The sequence below is a fragment of the Tursiops truncatus genome, chromosome 8 (assembly GCF_011762595.2).
Source record: "Tursiops truncatus isolate mTurTru1 chromosome 8, mTurTru1.mat.Y, whole genome shotgun sequence".
Classification (NCBI taxonomy): Eukaryota; Metazoa; Chordata; class Mammalia; order Artiodactyla; family Delphinidae; genus Tursiops; species Tursiops truncatus.
In genome coordinates this window covers 77949261-77969274 of record NC_047041.1, presented here as the reverse complement: position 1 = coordinate 77969274, position 20014 = coordinate 77949261, and the positions used below count along the sequence as shown (strand labels likewise).

Genomic DNA, 20014 nt, shown 5'->3' with positions numbered 1-20014 from the left:
GCAATGTATATGCTGATGTGTATAAAATTGATGACTAATAAGAACCTACTGTATAAAAAAGTAAATAAAATAAAATTTTTTGAAAACGTAGGCAGATCTAAGTAAACATTTCTCCCAAGAAGACATACAGATGGCCAAAAAGCACATGGACAGATGCTCAACATAACCAATTACCATAGAAAGGCAAATCAAAACTACAATGAGGTATCACCTAACACCGGTCAGAATGGCCATCATCAAAAAGTCTACAAAGCATAAAATGCTGGAGAGGGTGTGGATAAAAGGGAACTCTCCTACACTGTTGGTGGGAATGTAAATTGGTACAACCAGTATGGAGAACATTATAGAGGTTCCTTAAAAAACTAAAACTAGAACTACCATATGATTCAGCAATCCCACTCCTGGGCATATATTTGGAGGAAACCATAATTCAAAAAGATAGGTGTACCCCAGTGTTCATTGCAGCACTATTTACAGTAGACAAGACATGGAAGCAATCTAGTGTCTATTGACAGAGGAATAAAGAAGAGTTGGTACATACTTACAATGGAATATTACTCAGCCATAAAAAAGAACAAAATGCCATTTGCAGCAACATGGATGGACCAAGAGATTATCATACTTAGGGAAGTAAGTCAGAGGAAGAGAAATATCATATGATGTCATTCATATGTGGTATCAAATTTTTAAAAAATGATACAAATGAACTTATTTACAAAGCAGAAAGAGACTTACACATATTGAAAACAAAGTTATGGTTACCAAAGGTGAAACATGGGGGGGGGGTGATAAATCAGGAGCCTCGTGATTAACATACGCACACTACTGTATACAACAAGGACCTACTGTATAGCACAGGGAACTCTATTTAATATTCTGTGATAACCTATATGAGAAAAGAATCTGAAAAGTAATGAATGTGTCTGTGTATAACTGAATCACTTTGCTGTACACCTGAAACTAAACACAACATTGTAAACCACCTATACTCCAATTTAAAAAAAAGAAAAAAAAGTTACATTGAGGATTAGGGCTTCAATATATGAATTTTGGTGGGACAGAATTCAATCCATAGCACTATTGACCATTTCTACATCTCTTGTTTTTTGTTTGTTTAGTTTAGTGTTTAAGTTTTTCCCATTTTGTGTGTCTTAATAGTAAGTTGTAAGAATTCTTCTTATATTCCTTTAAGTCCTGTAACATGTATTATAAATATTTCCTCCTTTTAATTTTTTTATATGTTTAAAGAGCAGAAATTTTAAATTTTGGTTAAGTTCCATATTTCTGTTTTTTCTTTTATAGTCTGTGGGTTTTGTGTTCTATTAAAGAAACGTTTGCCTATGCCACGGTTATAAAATATTCTCCATTGTTTTCTTCTAGAAGTTTTATAACTTCAGCTTTTACCTATTTGCATTTTGAGTTAATTTTAATGTTCCATGTGACAAGGGTCAAGGTTCAATTTTTTGGAATATGGATATACAGTTGTTCCAACACTGTGTTGAAAGATAATATTTTCCCTACTCAGTTACCCTGACATTTTTATTTCAAATCTATTGACCAAATATGTCTGGGTCTATTTCTGGACTGTATTCTGTTCAATTGACCCATTTCCTATGCCAGTACTACACTATCTGCTTACTATAGCTTTATATAGTAATTCTTGAATTTAAAATTCTTCTAATCAAATAGTGTAAGTCTTCCATCGTTTTTCTTCTATTTCAGAATTGTTTTAGCTGCTCTGCACCCTTTCCGTTTAGAATTAGCTTATCAATTTCCCTAATCATGCTTGCTTGAATAGTGCCTGATACTATTGGGATTGCATTAAATATATAGATCATTCAGGAGAAAATTGCTATCTTAATAATATCAAATTATAAATCTATAAACATGATTTTTTTTCTATTTATTTAAGCCATATTTATCTGTTTTTTTCTTCTTTTTTTTTGTTTTCAGTGTACAGGGGTATTATACGTCTTTTTAAAATGTATCCCTAAGTATTTCATGTTTCTGATGAGAGCAGTTATCTTGACTTATTCCTAATATTATCTTGTAATTTTCATATTTGGTTTGGACTTTAGAGAAATAGTGGGCTCCTAAAATGAGCTTGGAAGTGTTCCCTTTTTCTGTTTTTTAAAACAATTTGTGTAGTAATTGGTACTGTTGCTTCCTTAGACGTGTGATAGACTCTACCAGTGAAGCAACTGGAGGCTAGAGTTTTCTTTGTGGGAAAGTTTTAAATTCTGAATTGTTTTACAAGTAGAGGTTCATTCAGTTACTCTGTTTCTTCTTGAATCGGTTTTGGAAAGTGATGTATTTTTAAGGAATTTTGACATCTTATTTAAATTGAATTTATTGGCAAAAAATTGTTTTCAGCGTTCTCTCATATGTATATAAGAGATATGTAGTGATCTGTCATTTACCATCTGTGCGACCTTGGGCAGATTACTTAACTTCTTTGTGGAATTTAACCCAATAGTTAAATTCCAGCATTATTTCAATGGATATTGAGTTCTCAGCAAGAAAGGATTTCCTTTTGCAGCTATTGGCAGACCAACAATAAGGAAATATAGTAACCTGGGGAATGACAGGGGCTTTAATTTTTTTATTCTTTGGCCTCTCCTCGAGGCTTGTGGGATCTTAGTTCCCTGAGGAGGGATTGAACCTGTGCCCTCAGCAGTTAAAGCACGAAGTCCTAACCATTGGACCACCAGGGAATTCCCGTGCTTTGATTTTTAAGACCCGCCTTTCCTGTACAGCACTGGACACATGTTGTATGTAACTGATGTTCGTTACTTGGGTCTTACTTGAATTGCTTGTATTAAAGTATTCTACAAGACGCTTTTAAGGGAAGAATTTCTTGGCTCATATTTCTTTGCTCGATGAAGGGTGATGTATATGGCATTTGTATTGCATATACTTCATGTTTGCAGATTATTTTCTAAACCTTTGATAAAGAGAGCTAGCCATGTCATTGGTTATTTAGAATTTAGCTGTGTTGGTAGATTATCTTTTGAGTGAGAAAAGGAAGAAACATTGACTTATAGTCTGTGTCAAGTTTTTTCTTCAAGGGGCTAGATAAAATTTTAGGCTTTGTGGACCATGCAATCTCTGTTGCAACTATTTAACTTTGCTGTTGTGGTGCAAAAGCAGCATAGACAAGAAATATGTAAATAAATGTGTGGCCACATTTCAGTAAAACTTCGTTTACAAATACAGGTGGTTGATGGACCATATTTGGCCTGCAGGCCGTAGTTTGCCAATCCTTGGTCTGTGTAAGGCGTATAAGAATTACATAGCCAGAGATTTGTCTGTATGTGCCCTTATAGCAGTACTTAATGGCCCAAAATTTGTGCTCTGTAACTCTTTGATGGTGAAAATTTATCCAAGTATTTGTATTGGCAAATTGTCTGGGGAATGTGTACACATGTGGCTCCTGTTTCAGAGTGGGGGTAAACATCCATCAAAAAACACTAAGATTCAGGACAGTCTAATAGGTCATAATTTCTGTCCACTAATTTACTCAGCAAATCTTTATAGAACACCTACTATTTACTTAACACTGTTCCAGTCTCTGAGTGTACTTTGTCAAGCAAGACCTTTGTTATGGCCATCATGAAACGTATACTCAAGCTGGTAGACTAAAATTGATCAGGTAAGTGCAGGTATGTTATATATTTTCATAAGCCACACTGTGTCAACCACTATTTTACCACCTATTTTAAGAAATAACTGAAGTTTAGAGAATTGCTGCATATAACACTTCTCCCTTGTATGAGGATGATTACAGATACTCCAATTAAAATTCCTTCATTTTTATTTAAGAAAAGAAAAGAAAGGGAACAAAAAATTAATAAAGAAAAGGAGGAAAAAGCAGCAAAGGAGCTGGAGAAAGAACATTTACAAGAAAAAGCAAAAGAAAAATATGAAGAATGGTTAAAGAAAAAAAATGCTGAAGAATGTGAGAAGAAGAAGAAAGAAAAGGTATTTTCACTAAAGTGATCAGTTAGAATACATGACTTTCGTGTTTACATGTGCCAGCTATATTGTATAAAGAGTTTCTAATAGAAAATTGGCACTATCTTATCATAATATAAATACATGTAGCTACCCCTACTTGTTATACTATAATTAAGCTTCAGAAATGAATATGCATTTGTGGTTTTCTTAGGTTGAGAAGTATTAATAAGCCTATTGATATTTCTGCAGTCAGGTTCAAACTTTTTATTGTTGTTTATGCTTTTAAATATTATTCAATGCACTTTTATGGAAAGTTTTATTACATTATTATAAATTACTATTCTATTTTAAAACAGCAAATTGCTTTTTTCTTCTTAGGTTTAATGTCATTGTTTAGAGGCAGCCACCTTCATATCACATCCCTGATCATGTTAAATTTTGCTCTCTATAGAATTATGATTCAGTATTTCTGATCAGAAAGCCATTGGGATGGGGAGCTACTGGGGAAAAGAGTCAGTAGAATTTGAATAGAATTTTTAGTTACAGAATATCCCTGGAGATTCTTTGGTCTTGTCATTTTAAGGAAAAAGAAAAACAACGGCAGGCTGAATTACAGGAAAAAAAGGAAATAGCAGAAAAAAAGTTTAAGGAATGGTTGGAAAATGCAAAAAATAAACCTCGTCCAGCTGCAAAGAGCTATGGTTATGCCAATGGAAAACTCACAGGTTGGTTTTTATGTTATGTGGGTTACATAAATATGGCTTGCAGGAGTGAATATTATATATTATGTTTCCTTTTGACAGAAATAGAAATGTGTAAAAATCTTTTTTCTTTCAAATTACTATTTTCTGGAAGATTATAACATACTGTATTCCTGTGGAGATACTACAAATTTGTTGTTATTCTCTAAAACCAGATACATTTTAAAGGCAATAGTGGTAAAACTGCAAAGTAATGATTTCTAAGGTTAAGAAACAAGTAAAATTTTCTTACATTCCTTGGATTTTAAAGCCTTAATCAGGATATATTGAAGGGGTCATTTTCTTCCCCTTTTCTAACCCTCTCTGAGGCAGAGCTTCCAGTGTCTTTGGCACATTCTTTTTGCAGGGTGGAATACTAGACAGCACATGAACCAGACACAGACCTGGTTGGCCTTTAGGCTTGGTCTGATTATAAATGGCAATGCATGTTTTTCTTTGTACTTCATGTTGGAAGCTCATGCCTTGCTGACAGCTGCCTTCACTTGTTTAAGTGATTTATTATTAAAAATACTCCCATTCTGTTTTGTTCACACAATAGGACATATTCCAGACTTTGTTTTGACCATCGTGGTGAAGTGTGTGTTGACATATCTATGCAGTCAAAGTGGGTTGCCAATGTCTGAATGACACATTCCTGCTGTCAGGATTTAGGCCTCTCCTGCATGTCACAGAGGTCATCCATTACAGCTACCGAGCAGGGTCTGCTCTGTTTTTTCGTTCTCTTATTTGAAATAAGAGTAATAAGCAGTGGTTTTAACCAAATGATTGGATAGTAAAGTTAAAACTTAGGTGGAATATACATATTGACTAGAAGTTAATTGGTGAAATAATGGATTATTTTATTTTTTGCATTTAAATAAGTTTTATTCTAATAAATATCTTTGCAAATGCTCTACTGCTCTTAATTATCAAAATTACAGTGATATTATGAAATCTGATTGACAGTGATTTAGAATTTAAGTGGTTCTAAACAAGAATCTTGATTCACTTTAGCTACATATGCAACATACATTTTTTCTGCAAACTTTAGTGTCCAACTAGGGGAAACATGTACACAATCAGCGGTTTCCCAGACTGAGTTAAAATGAATATTTTGTTCTTTTTAAGGGTTCTAAAATTAATTTCTTAGGAGAACTTTTATGAGTTTCTATATATATAGATGTGAACATTAATGTTCTTTGAATGCTTAGATTTATATTTTAATTTTTACTTCAGTACTTACTGTGTTTGAAAATATTTGAGAGTTCAAGTTTTAAATGAGTCAAATTGGTTTATCAATAATATTTTTGCCCTTTTAACATTTTTCTGTGAATTTTAAAATATGTAGTTTCTTTGATCTCAAAAAGTTTTCTTCTTGTTTTGTTCTGATTTTTTCATAATTTTAGGTTTTTACAGTGGAAATTCTTATCCAGAGCCAGCCTTTTATAACCCAATTCCATGGAAACCAGCTCCTGTGCCTCCTCCCAAAGGAGCAAAGGATCTATCAGGAAAGAAGACTAAAAGGCCTGTGATAAGCCAGCCAAACAGGTCATCCTCTCTGGTAATGCATAAATCCAGAAGCAGTCTTTGCCTTGGAACTCTGTGCAGAATACAAAGATAGTAGATGTGGGAAATTACATGCTTTTACCTGGAGCTATTTAATTTTAAAATCAGAAATTGTTTTTTTACTGCTCAATTAGTTGCTCAACATTTGATGTATTATTGATAAGTTCAAATTCTTGCATTTGTATACAGAGTCCTTAGAGTTAATTGAGGAAGATATTTTATACATTTTCATTTTTATAAATGCTTCAAGGTTGATCTTGGCATATTGTTTTGCAGGATACGTGACTGAATCTAACAATTGTGTTTGTATTTAGCTTGTATTAAAACTACCCTCTAATACCAGTAAAAGCAACAATTTTTCATGTGTTCTTTCATACTATATGTTGTGTGTTTATGTTTATGAACAATGTAAGATTAAGTTGTTCAAACAAGCATTTCTAAACTGCATGCTCAAGATAATTCTTAGAAGAATCTAAATGGGTTAGAATCCCAGAGTAATCAAAAACAGTCTTTGTTGATGGCTTTTGGTATATTTTTCCCTGTGTAAATATTTGTAAATCGCTAACTGAAGTCATGTTTGGTAACAGAGAAATGAAGTTTGGGTTTTGAAAGGAAAATTTAAAAACACTGTTTTGGACTCAATCTTAGATTGGTATGTAGTAATCTTGAGACACTAATATTTTGCTATACTTTGCTATACTTTGTACAAATAGTTATAATTAGTTACATTAATTTTAAAATTAGAAATATCAATGCATTATTTTTTAATGTTAAATGTTGAGTGATATTTTACTGAAGTTGAAATAAAAAATCTTAATAAATACACGTTAAGGATAGTATATCAACGGATTACTAAAGTAGCACTCAACGCTTTTTATTAAGTTTTAAAAGTCTGTATCTTTTCTTAGTGGGCTATCAAGAAATGAAAATCTGTTGGGGCAATATAAAGTTCAGTGAATTCATTTAAAAGTGATTCCTATTTAGACTGTATTTCATGTTTCTGCTAGGTTAGTCAGTTGTCAAGTTTCTAGTGATTAACCTGCAATGGTGTTGATCAACTGCAGGAAACAGCAATGGGATCTTTGAAGAATATTCATATTGTCAGAAATCTAGAAAAATTCTTTTTTTTTTTTTTTTTCCTGCTCATGGGGGTCTGTGAGCCCCATAAGGACTGAGCACTCAATTCAGGCATCTTCATTTGGTTTTATTTTATTTTTTCACTTCTAAGCAGAGAACAGTTTGGGAGGAGTCAGAGTTTGTTGGGTCAAAATATTGGTGAGATTTTTTTTTTTGTTCGTTTGTTTTGTTTTTTTTGTTTTTTTTTTTTTTTTTGGTTTTTTTTTTTTTTTTTTTGGTGAGATTTTGTGGCCTGACCATCCTTCTTGGAACCTGTTAGATGCAGTGAAACTTAACAGGTGATCATTCTACACGAGCAGATTCTCCTATGTGAGAGAATGTAGAATTTGCCAGGGTAGCAATAAACTTGTGTGTAAAAAACAGCATATATAGGCTTGTGTTCCTGGGCGTTTTAGATATAGTTGTTATATCTAAAAAATCTTCAGTTTTACACAGATTAAGTCATTTAGGCAACTTTTAGCTGTAACCATAATCCTAATAAAACTTACCATTCAATCAGTAATTAATTAGTTTGACCAATGTTAGTTGAACATTTGCTCTGTGAGAAATGTTTTGCATATTGATTTAGGAATTTGAATGATATATTTCTTTAATTCAGTAAACATTTACAGCCTAGCCAGGAAAACATAGAATAAATGCTGTAATACATTATACTTAAAATCATGCTCAGAGTTCATCTGAGAACATAGATAAGAGATAGCTCAGCCTGAGAAGGGATTAAGAAAGGTTACAACGAGGAGGTGACATTTGAGTTGGTGAAAGATAAGCAGGAATTTTCTAGATGGTTATGAGGCTGACCTTAACCATCATGAACATGTGGTGAGAAGTAGCTGGGAGAGAAGCAGGGGTCGGAGTAAAAAGGTTCTGTATACTACAGAATTTGGACTTGATCCTGTGGGCTTGTGATACCCTGTTTTACTACCCCAATGGTGCATTTTTTAAAAGATTTTGACCATCAAACATTTATTACTAAAATTCCATTTTTATTCATCAAAGACTTCTTCAAACCAATCAATACACCTGTTACTAGGAGATTAGTGTTTTTAACCTGAATCAATTTTTCTTAAAGTCAGGATACTTGGTATTCTAGGCATTGTAAACTATATTAACTGTATGAAATTTCTATTGAGGTTTTTAAAATATCTCTTTGACTCTACTGCTACTTGATTGGAACTGCTCTAAAATATCTAGGCAACCTATAATGTCAACAAATTCATGATCTGAAAGAAAGAACACAGGTATTATAGACCTAGTTTTACATCTACTTATCTGGAAGGCGCCTCATTTTTTTCAATGTTCAATACCTTATCTAATTTAGAAACTTATTGTGGGGATGTAAAATAATACATGGAAGTACCAAAAAATGCAAGTTTGTTTCTTTTTTGTATGATGATAATTCTGATAAGATGTACCAATATTCTTTCTTTAGTGATAATTGATTTACATAATAACTGACTTTGTTTAACATACCAATCTTGACTGGTGATATATCAAAATCAACTTGTCAGTACTTGGAGTGGATCTTCATTTACCCCTGTGCTAAGGGCAAAAAGTGAATACTGTTGTCTTCATTTTCTTCAAGTTGAATCAATGTTTACTGAATACCTACTATGTGCGAGTGAGTATTCTAGATGCTGGAGATTCATCTGTGAATAAGAGAGTGTCCCTGCTGCCCACATGGGATCTTACATGACAGTGATAGGAAACAGATACTAAACATATAAACAAATAATTTATGTGGCTCTAGGTGCTATAAAAATAAAACAGGGCACTATTGGGATAAATAGTGACTGGGTGGAGGAGTGGGTCCACTCTTTTAAGTGGATGGGCATCTCTGAAGTGGTAACATGCTGCTGAGCTAGCCTTGCCTTGCTAAAATCTGCAGAAAGAGATATCCAGTCAGAGGAAACAGCCAGTGCACAGGCCCCAATGCAGAAATAAATCTGATGTGTTTGAAGAAAGGTTGGTGTGGCTGGAGTGGAGAAAGCACTGGGGAAAATAGTAGGAGTGAAGGCTGGAGAGTCCGGCAGGGCCAGATCATATATAATCCTGAGTTCAGTAGTTCAGATTTTATCATAATTGTATTGGGAAGCCCTTGAAAGTTTTTAAGCAGGGAATTGATGTGATCTGTTTTATACTTTGAGATTACTCTGGCTGTGTGAGGAAACTGGCTTGCTGGGGACCAAGAATCAAAGCAGGGAGACTCATTGGGAGGATTTGCAGTATCCAGGAAAGAAATTGTGATAGTCTGTATTAACGTGGCAGCAGCAACATGATAAGAAGTAGAGGTGGATTTGGGATGTATTTTGGAGGTGAGGCAAACAGGACTGCTAACATTTGGGTGTCTGGTTGAGGGAAGCAGGAAAAATCAGATATGACTTCTAGTTTTTAGGCCTGATCCACTGGGTGAATGATGATAACTATCACAGAATTAGAAAGTGATAGGAGCAGATGTATAGGCTGAGAATGGAAAGAGGGGAGTCCTTCAGAATTCTGTCCTAGGTCTGTTAGATTCGTGGTACAACTTAATATCCTGGTAGAAATGGCAGTTAGATACTTGTCTGATGCTCAGGGGAGAGCCAGGATTGGAGATACAAATTTAAGCAACATCAGTATGTAGGTGGTATTTAAAAGCATGGGACTGGATCAGGTTACCTAGGAAGAGTTTAGATAGTAAAAAGAAGGCTGAGTATTCAGCTATTTAGAAATTGAGCAGCTAGCAAGGATGCTGAGAAGGAGCAGCCATGAAGTAGAAGGAGACCCAGTAGAGTATGATGTCACAGAAGCCATGAGTAGAAGTGTTAGAAGCAGGGAATTGAGCAGTCTGTCCAGTGCTACCTGACAGACGAGGAAAAGCAGGAAAGAGCCTTCCTTGTTGCGTATGATAAGATGAAGGAAGGCCACTGTTGACCTCAATAGCAAACACGTATTGAATACTTTCTATATGCCTGGCAGTATTCTGTGTGCTTTTATATGTGCTAACTCATTAAGCCTCACAACAACCCTATGAGATACTTTTATTATCCCCATCTTATAGTTGAAACTGAGGCACCGAGAAGCTATGCTGCTTTTATACAAAAAAGTGAGTCACAGAATAGGGATAAGAACTAAGTTCAAAGTCCAAGCTTAACAACCATGTTCTGTGTCCCTCCTGTGTAATATATATATATGATATGAAAAACTAGTATGAAAGTGCAAAATAAGTTGAGAGAATGGGAGGTAACAAAGTGGAGACCATATCTGAAGACAACTCTTGGGAGAAGTTTTAGAGTGACGAGAAGATAAGTGAGGTGGGAGCTGGAAGAGGGCATAAGTCAAGGACATTTTCTGTTTGTTTTGCTTACAATAGGTGATAATAAACAGGTGTCCCTGCTGATGTTGATGATCTAGGTGAAGGAGAGTACTTGAAGATTTAGGAGAGATCAAGGACGGTTTTAGCAGTGCAATTCTTAAATAGCAAAAAAATAAATAAATGATGGCTTATGTGGGAGCAAGGAAATTTCTTCCATTTTTTCAGGAGAGAATGCATAGTACATAGGCTCAGGTGTAGCTTGAGTTAATAGCATTGATGGTAGGAGGAGGATACGGGCAGTTCTTGTCTGATAGCTTCTGGTTTTTCAATGAGGCCTGAAAGGGAGGCAAGGCTGTCAGCCAAGGGATGGCATGTGTTGTTGCAAGTAGGAAGGGGAAAAGGTTACAGAGAAGTGAGCATTTTGGAGAGCAGAGGACAAATTTACCAGGGAAATCAGTGGGACTGACCGATGGGCAATGTTATTTGCCATTTGATAATTTTGGTCCAAAAAGGGACCAATTAGCAGGATTCTGTCATGTTTTTCTCCATTTCTGGAGGAAAGTTTAGCTACTTGGGTTTAGGAGCAGAGTAAGGCTTAATTAGGGTTGGACAAGCAGGGCAGGTAGGATGGAGAGAGAAAGGAGCAAAATGATTTCAAGGGGGTGATCATAGCACTGAAACATGGTATTTAACAAGGTCTGAGTGATGGGTGGTGAGGAAGAATTTTCAGTTGATGAGCGTTTCCAGTGCTATTGGAGAATGTTGGGTCAGGGATGCTTGAGGGAAACTGGAGAGGAAGGAGCTTGTGGTTAGAAGGTGGTGACAGCAAGATCCAGAGTATGACCACAGCAGTAGTGACCCAAATGGAGTATATCAATGAAGTTGAGGAAATTTAAAAAGTAAGAGGCCAGAATATTGGAAGGACTTTTTTTTTTTAATATGGATGTTGAAATTGTCAAGGATTATGATAGAAGTAGTGGTAGAAAGAAAGTTGGTGAGCCGGGTGCTAGAATTTCAGTGAACCAATGTAACTTATTAGCCAGGTAACAGTCAAAAAGAGCAATATTGGCTAGTATGGTCAGATGAAATATTCTTCAGAAGAACTTGGAGTTTTGAAGAAGGTAGGGAGGTTTAGGAGTGGCCGTGGTGAATAAGGTAGGTAGGGACAGTACCTACCTACCAACTCTAAGCCTCAAGGTTTATGTATCCCAGAGGTAGGGGACTGCAAAAGAAGAGCATTGTCAGCAGTCCATTGCAGGCAAGAAAAACTTTTAAAAAGTATTTCCAAAAAAAAAAAGGGGGGGGGGGACTTCCCTGGTGGTCCAGTGGTTAAGTCTCCACACTTCCAATGTAAGGGGTGTGGGTTCAATCCCTGGTCAGGGAACTAAGATCCCACATGCCGTGTAGCCAAAAGAAAGCATTTCAATAGCAGGATGGGGGCAGTGCAGGGAGGTAGAGGCCAAAAACAGAGCTAGCAGTGATGATATTGTGGAACTATTCCAGGGAGAGGTGACAGGATCAGGTGAGGACAGTAGAGATAGAGAAGAGATGTGTGAAAAATCTGTCCAGAGTAGAACTTGTTTTAGAGCTGACTGGTGATGATAACATTAGCAGAGAAAGGGAATACAGAAAAGAAGGACAGATTTGGGGGTAAGAACTGAGGGGTTTTTTGTTTGTTTTCTTGTAAATTGTTTGTCATGGTAGTAAATGCACACAGTGTAAAAATAAAAAAGTAATAAAAGCTTTGCCTCACTTCTCGCTACCTCACAGTCCTGCTTCCAGGGGGATATTTACTTGTATTACTTCTTTGATAATTTCCTCCCCACAGAATTCTCTGTTGTCTTTCTCTGCGATTTGTTTAGGCAATTATTGTCTTCCTGAATCAATTCTCTAATTATTTTTTTAAAGTGTTTTTTCCCCTCTAATCTTACCTTTCTTTTTTCTTTTCCCTGGTAAGAGGGACTACTTTTTGTGAGATTTCTTTGATGTTATCTTCTAATTTTTGAATAATTTTTTATGGCTATCTTATTTTAAATCCCAAGCACTCTTTGTTTTTTCTGTTTATTCCCTTTTTCATAACATCCTGTACTTATTTTTTTGTTGTAATATCTTTTCTCATATCTAAGTACATCAATTGCCATTTTTTTTCTTCGTACTTAACTGGCTCTGTTTCTTCCAGGTGCCTTTTCTCCCCCTTCATTTTCTCTTTTTCAGTTCTCAAATGTTTGTTAATCCCCGTCTGACATTTATGTTCACAATGTGAATTTCTGTCTGTTCATACTTAAGAATGGGGCATTAAAAAGCTGAATGGAAGCTACGTTGGCATAAGCAGGGCTTGTTGATGGTGGATTTTGTTGTTGAGGGAACCTCCAAATACCTGGAAGCCTTCCCCTTAGGCTATTTAATTTCTCAGAGAACATTCTTCTAATCTTCCTGGTGAATACAAACCAGCTGCAGTTTTCCTGAGTAGCATCTGAGAAGGTGGCTCTGTATATCACATTTCATTATGAAACACTCTCACTTTACCTATGTTTCAGTTCAGATAGTGCATAAGCTCTGTTCTCCGTGGTACCTGGGGTCTCCATATGCTGAGCCCTTCCAGGGTTCTGTAGGCTGAATCAGCTTTCTTTCCCCCCTTCACACCCTGCCCTCACCCAGTATCTGTTTTATCATTTAGAAACCTTTAAAAGGAAAAGAGAAACGGAAGGGGAAAAAAAGGCACCTGGAGGAAACAGAGCCGATTTAAAAAGCAGAAAAAAATTGTAACTTATTAATATTCTTAGTGATGAGATAAAACACCACATCCCTACTGTCCTAACCCCCGCTACTATCCTAACTCAGTTATTTTCACCTCTGTCCATTTTCCACCTTCCAGAAATTTGTTGAAATCTTTAGTTAACTGTTCTCTTCTGTCCTCTTTACCCTTGTGGATTTGTACCTTTTTTTCCCCTTTCTTTCTTAAAGAAATTCCTTTGCCATCCTTTTAGCAGAGATTGGGGAAGGAAAAGAGATAATTGTATATGATTATTCTGTTGTATTTAATTGGAAATCTTTAGTTGTAAACATATTGACATGGGGTACTTGTGGAGATGCAAGTTTATTGCCCAGGTGAGAAATACAGTTTAGGGACAGATATTTAGACCTCATCAGTTTGACTTAATTATTGAAGCTATGGGGATGGATCACATTTCCCAGGAAAAGTTTGAAGCATGATATTCATTCATTCATTCAACACATATTTATCAAATGCCTACCATGTGCTGACAGGGAGAAGATGGACTAGGCTGGAATATAGAGAAAGGACATAAAGAACATAGGGATAGGGAGAGAGGGGCCAAGATACTGGAGTAGAAAGACCTTGAGCACACCTCCCCTCATGAGCACACCAAAATCACAACTGTCTGCAGAACAGCTATCTGTGAAACAGACCAGAATCTAACAGAAAAGATTTTCTACAACTGAAGACATAAAGAAGGAACCACAACAAGATGGGCAGGAATGATGGACTTGTGATATCAAGTCCTATACCTTTGGGTGGGTGACCCACAAACTGGAGAATAATTATATTGCAGAGGTTTTCCCACAGGAGTGAGAGTTCTGAGCACCACGTCAGGCTCCCCAGCCTGGGGGTCCTGTACCAGGAAGATGAGCCCCTAGAGCATTTGGCTTTGAAGCCCAGCAGGGCTTATTTTGGGAGTCCCACAGGACTGGGAAATAGAGACTTCACTCTTAAAGGGTGCACACAAAATCTCATGTACACTGGGACCCAGGGCAAAAGCAGTAATTTGATAGGAGCCTGGACCAGACCTACCTACTGGTCTTGGAGAGTCTCTTGGAGAGGTGGGGGCAGGGGGCCCCTGCAACTCGCCCTTGGGACATAAACACTGGTGCCAGCCATATTTGGAGCTTTCTACCACATGAGTACATCTGCTGGTGGCTGCTATTGTGGGATCCTCCCTCTAGCTCATTAGCACCAAGATCTGGCCCCACCCAACAGCCTGCAAGCACCAGTGCTGGGACACGTCAGGCCAAACAACTAACTGGGCAGGGACACAGCCTCACCCATCAGCAGACAGGCTGCCTAAAGACCTCCCAAGCCAACAGTCACCTCTAGACACAGTCCTAGACACACCTCTGCCCACCAGAGGGCCAAGACCCAGCTCCACCCACCAGTGGGCAGGCACCGCCAGTGGCCTCCAGGAAGCCTGCACAAGCCTCTAGACCAGCCTCACCCACCATGGGGCAGACACAAGACTTAAGAAAACCACAATCCTTAGCCTGCAGACCCAGCCCACCCACAGCAAGCCAGACCCTATCCTGGGAAGAGTTGGGCCCTTGTCTTGCTGATCAGCAGGTCAAAACAAGTTTCAGGACACTCTAGGCCTCATATCCAACTGTGTCAGGAACCAGTCCCCCCTCCACCAGTTATCTGACCAGCTCTGGGAACCCTGGGCCCTGCAGCCACACTCCAGGACCTGGCTGTGCCTGCTAAAAGTCTGGTACTAACTCCAGGATCTGGCTTCACCCACCAGTTAAGGGGCAACACCCTCGGAGTCTTCTAGACCCTGACTCTGCCCAACAGAGAGCCAGCACTAGACCTGGGGCCCACTGGGGTTCTGCAGGTAGCTGCCTTGTGGCCAGGCCCCACTAACCAGCAGCCAGCAGAATCTGCACAAGGCAGGGCCTGGAAACTAACCAGGCTAGGGACCAACCAAGCCTACCAGACTGCCCACATAGCCTGACACAATAGAAGGAAGCATGCAGCCCTCTTAGGGGAAACACTTAGAGCATATAGCTTGGGTGACAAAATGGGAGTGTGCTTGCTGGGATGCATAGGACGTCTCCTACAGAAGGCCACATCTCCAAGGTTGAGAAACGTAATTAATCTACCACATCCATAAAAGTACAGATACCAACTTAGACAAAATTAAGCAGCAGAGGAGCATGTTCAAGAAGAAGGAACAGTGGGAATTCCCTGGTGGTTTGGACTCTGTGCTTTTACTACCGAGGGTGTGGGTTCAATCCCTGGTCGGGGAACTAAGATCCCAAAAACCGTGCAGCCTAGGCAAAAAAAAAAAAGAGGAACAAGATAAAACCCAAGAAGAACTAAGTGAAGTGGAGACAGGCACTCTACCAGAGAAAAAGTTCAGAGTAGTGATCATAAAGATGATGAAAGAACTTGGGAGGAGAATGGATGAAGACAAGCAAAGAGATGAACAATACAATAACTGAAATGAAAAATACACTAGTAGGAATCAATAGTAGACTAAATGAGGCAGAAGAACGGATCAGTGAGCTGGAAGACAAAGTAGTGGAAATCATTGCCACTGAACAGAAAAAAGAATGAGAAGAAATGAGGACAGTTCAAGAGACATCTGGGACAACATCAAGCGCACTAATATTCACATTATAGGGGTCCCAAAAGGAGAACAGAGAGAAAGGGTCTGAGAAAATATTTGAAGACATAAGAGCTGAAAACTTCCCTAACCTGGGAAAGGAAAAAGTCACCTAAGGCCAGGAAGTACAGAGAGTCCCATACAGGATGAACCCAAAGAGGAACACATCAAGACACACTGTAATCAAAATGACAAACATTACAGATAAAGAGAATATTAAAAGCAGCAAGGGAAAAGCAACAAATAACATACAAGGGAACTCCCATAAGGCTATCAGCTGAGTTTTCAGCAGAAACTGCAGACCAGAAGGGAGTGACACAGTATATTTAAAGTGATGGAAGGGAAAAACTACAAACAATAATATTATATCCAGTGAGGCTCTCATTCAGATTTGATGGAGAAATCAAAAGCTTTTCAGACAAGCAAAAGCTAAAAGAGTTAAGCACCAACAAACCAGCTTCACAACACATGTTAAAGGAATTTCTCTAGGTGCAAAAGAAAAGGCCACAACTAGAAACAAGAAAGTTATGAAATGAAAAATCTCACCGGTAAAGACAAACATACAGTAAAGGTAGTAAATCATCCACACACAAAAGTAGTAGGGTGGTTAAAAGACAAAACTACTAAAATCATCTATATACACAATAAGCAGTTAAGGGATAACAAAACAGTTAGATGTGAAATATAATATCAGAAACAGTAATAGTGAGGGGAGGAAAGTACAAATGCAGGGTTTTTAAAATGTATTTGAAATTAAGAGATCAGCAACATAAAACAATCATATGTATAATTAATATATATTAAATATATAATTTATATTAAACAATATATATTTAATATATATTAAATAATATATATTATATGTGTGTATGTATATATATATATGTTATACAAAAACCTCAGGGTAACTGCAAATCAAAAATCCACAATAGATATACACACAAGAAAGAAAAAGGAACCCAAACAAAACACTAAAGATAGTCATCAAATCACAAAAGAAGAGAAGAGAAAAAAAGACCTACAAAAGCAAAAACAAAACAATTAACAAAGTGGCAGTAAGAACAGACGTATCAAATACTACCTTAAATGTAAATGGACTAAATGCTCCAATCAAAAGACAGAGTGGCTGAATGGATAAAAAAAACAAGACCTGTATATATGCTGCCTACAAGAGACTCACATCAGATCTACTGCCACACAGATACTGCAAGTGAGGGGATGGAAAATGCTATTCCATTCAAATTGAAATTAAAAAAAAAAAAAATCCAGAGTAGCAATACTTATATCTGAAAAAATAGACTTTAAAATATGGCTGTTACAAGAGACAAAGAATGATACTACATCATGGTTAAGGACACAATCCAAGAAATAAGATATATATATAACAATTGTGTATATGTACATAGATATGCACCCAACGTAGGAGCAGCATAATGTATAAGGCAGATATTAACAGAAATAAAAGGAGAAATTGACAGTAACACAATAATAGTAGGGGACTTTAAAACCTTACTTACACCAAGGGACCGATCATTCAGACAGAAAATCAATAAACATGGACCATAAATAACACATTAGACCAGATGCACTTAATTGGTAGCATTCCATCCCAAAGCAGCAAATTCACATTCATTTCAAGTGCACATGGAACATTCTCCAGGATAGATCACATGCTAGGCCGCAAAACCAGCCTTGGTAAATTTAAGAAAACTGAAATCATATCAAGCATCTTTTCCTACCAGAATGCCATGAGACTAGATATCAACCACAAGAAAAAAAAGTGCAAAAATCACAAACACGTGGAGGCTAAACCATATGCTACTAATCAACAGATGGATCACTGAAGAAATCAAAGAGGAAATTAAAACATTCCTAGAGGAAATGAAAACAAAAAGATGATGATACAAAACCCATGGGATGCAGCAAAAGAAGTTCTAAGAGGGAACTTTATAGCAATACAAGCTTACTTCAGGAAATAAGAAAAATCTCAAACAACCTAATCTTACACTTAAAGAAATTAGAGAAAGAACAAACAAAAGCCAAATTTAGTAGATGGCAAGATATCATAAAGATCAGAGCAGAAATTAATGAAATAGACACAAAAACAAAAAAAAAAAAACAGAAAAGAGCAATGTAACTAAAAGCTGGTTCTTTGGAAAGATAAACAAAACTGATAAACCCTTAGCTAGATTTGCCAAGTAAAAATTGGAGAGGAAACAAATCAATAAAATTAGAAATGAAAAAGAAGTTACAACCAACATCACAGAAATACAAAGGATCATAAGAGACTGCAATGAAAAACTATACACCAATAAAATGGACAACCTAGAAGAAATGGACAAATTCTTAGAGAGGTACAATATCAAAAGACTGTACTAGGAAGAAATAGAAAATATGAACAGACCAATTTCCAGTAATGAAATTAATCAGTACTTTAAAAACTTCCAACAAAAGCCCAGGACCAGATGGCTTCACAGGTGAATTCTGCCAAACATTTAGATACGAGTTAATACCTATCCTTCTCAAATTTCTGCAATTAACTTCAGAGGAAGGAACACTTCTGGACTCATTCTCTGAGGTCAGCATCAACCTGATACCAAAACCAGACAAAGACATCAAAAAAAAAAAAAAGACAGAGAGAGAGAAATTAGAGCCCAATATAACTGATTAACATAAATGCTAAAATCCTCAACAAAATATTACCAAACCAAATCCAACAATATATTAAAAGGATCATACACCATGATCACGTGGGATTTATTCCAAAGATCCAAGGATTTTTCAGTGTCCACAAATCAATCAAAGTGATACACCACATTAACAAATTGAAAAAGAAAAACCATATGAACATCTCAATAGATACAGAAAAAAGCTTTTGATAAAATTCAACATCCATTTACACTAAAAAGTCCCCAGAAAGTGGGCATAGAGGGAAAATACCTCAACATAATAAAGGCCATATATGACAAACCCACTGCTAACATCATACTCAATGGAGAAAAGCTGAAAGCATTTCCTCTGAGATGAGGAACAAGACAAAGATGCCCACTCTCGCCACTTTTATTCAACATAGTTTTGGAAGTCATAGCCACAGCAATCAGAGAAGAAAAAGAAATAAAAGGAATACAAATTGGAAAAGAAGAAGTAAAACTGTCACTGTTTGTAGATGGCATGATATACAGAAAATCCTAAAGAGGCCACCAGAAAATTACTAGAGCTTATCAATGAATTCAGTGAAGTTGCAGGATACAAAATTAATATATAGAAATCTGTTCCATTTCTCTATACTAACAATGAACTATCAGAAAAATGAAACAATCCCATTAAAAAATAGAACACTCTTTGACATAAACCACAGCAGTATTTTTTTATGCTATCACTTGAAGGAAATAAAAACAAAAATAGACAAATGAGATCTAATTAAAACTAAAAGCTTTCACACAGCTAAGGAAACCATCAACAAGATGAAAAGAAAATGTACTGAATGGGAGAAAATATTTGCAAACGATATGAACAATAAGGGGTTAATATCCAACATATAGAAACAGCTCAAAAACTTCACATCAAAAAAACAAGCAATCCGATTAAAAAATGGGCAGAAGCACTAAATAGACATTTCTCCAAAGAAGACATATAGATGGCCAGAAAGCACATGAAAAGATGCTCAACCTCATTCATCATCAGAGAAATGTAGATCAAAACCAAAATGAAATATCACCTCACATCTGTCAGAATGGTTATTAACAAAAAGAATCGCAAATAACAAACATTGGAGAAAAAAGAACCCTTGTACATTGTTTGTGGAATGTAAACTGGTGCAGCCACTGTGGAAAACAGTATGGAGGTTTCTCAAAAAACTAAAATAGAACTACAATGAGACCAGCAATTACACTCCTGTGTATATATGTATATTAAAAAAAAATAAT

At 36.6% G+C, this 20014-nt stretch overlaps 1 protein-coding gene and 1 long non-coding RNA gene across 3 annotated transcripts in view; one reads left to right on the top strand and one right to left on the bottom strand.

Annotated features, from left to right (window-relative positions):
* The window catches only part of CCDC34 (coiled-coil domain containing 34), a 54861-nt gene extending 42417 nt beyond the window's left edge, over positions 1 to 12444 (top strand). The window contains exons 4-6 of the mRNA XM_019948401.3: positions 3823 to 3981; positions 4541 to 4682; positions 6104 to 12444. Of these exons, the coding sequence (XP_019803960.2) occupies positions 3823 to 3981; positions 4541 to 4682; positions 6104 to 6318 (516 nt within the window). The 3' untranslated portion in view covers positions 6319 to 12444. The remainder of the gene's footprint in view (positions 1 to 3822; positions 3982 to 4540; positions 4683 to 6103) is intronic.
* LOC109552245 (uncharacterized) overlaps positions 1 to 20014 on the bottom strand; it is an 80037-nt gene that overhangs the window by 17703 nt on the left and 42320 nt on the right. The gene's annotated exons all lie outside the window — the stretch shown is intronic.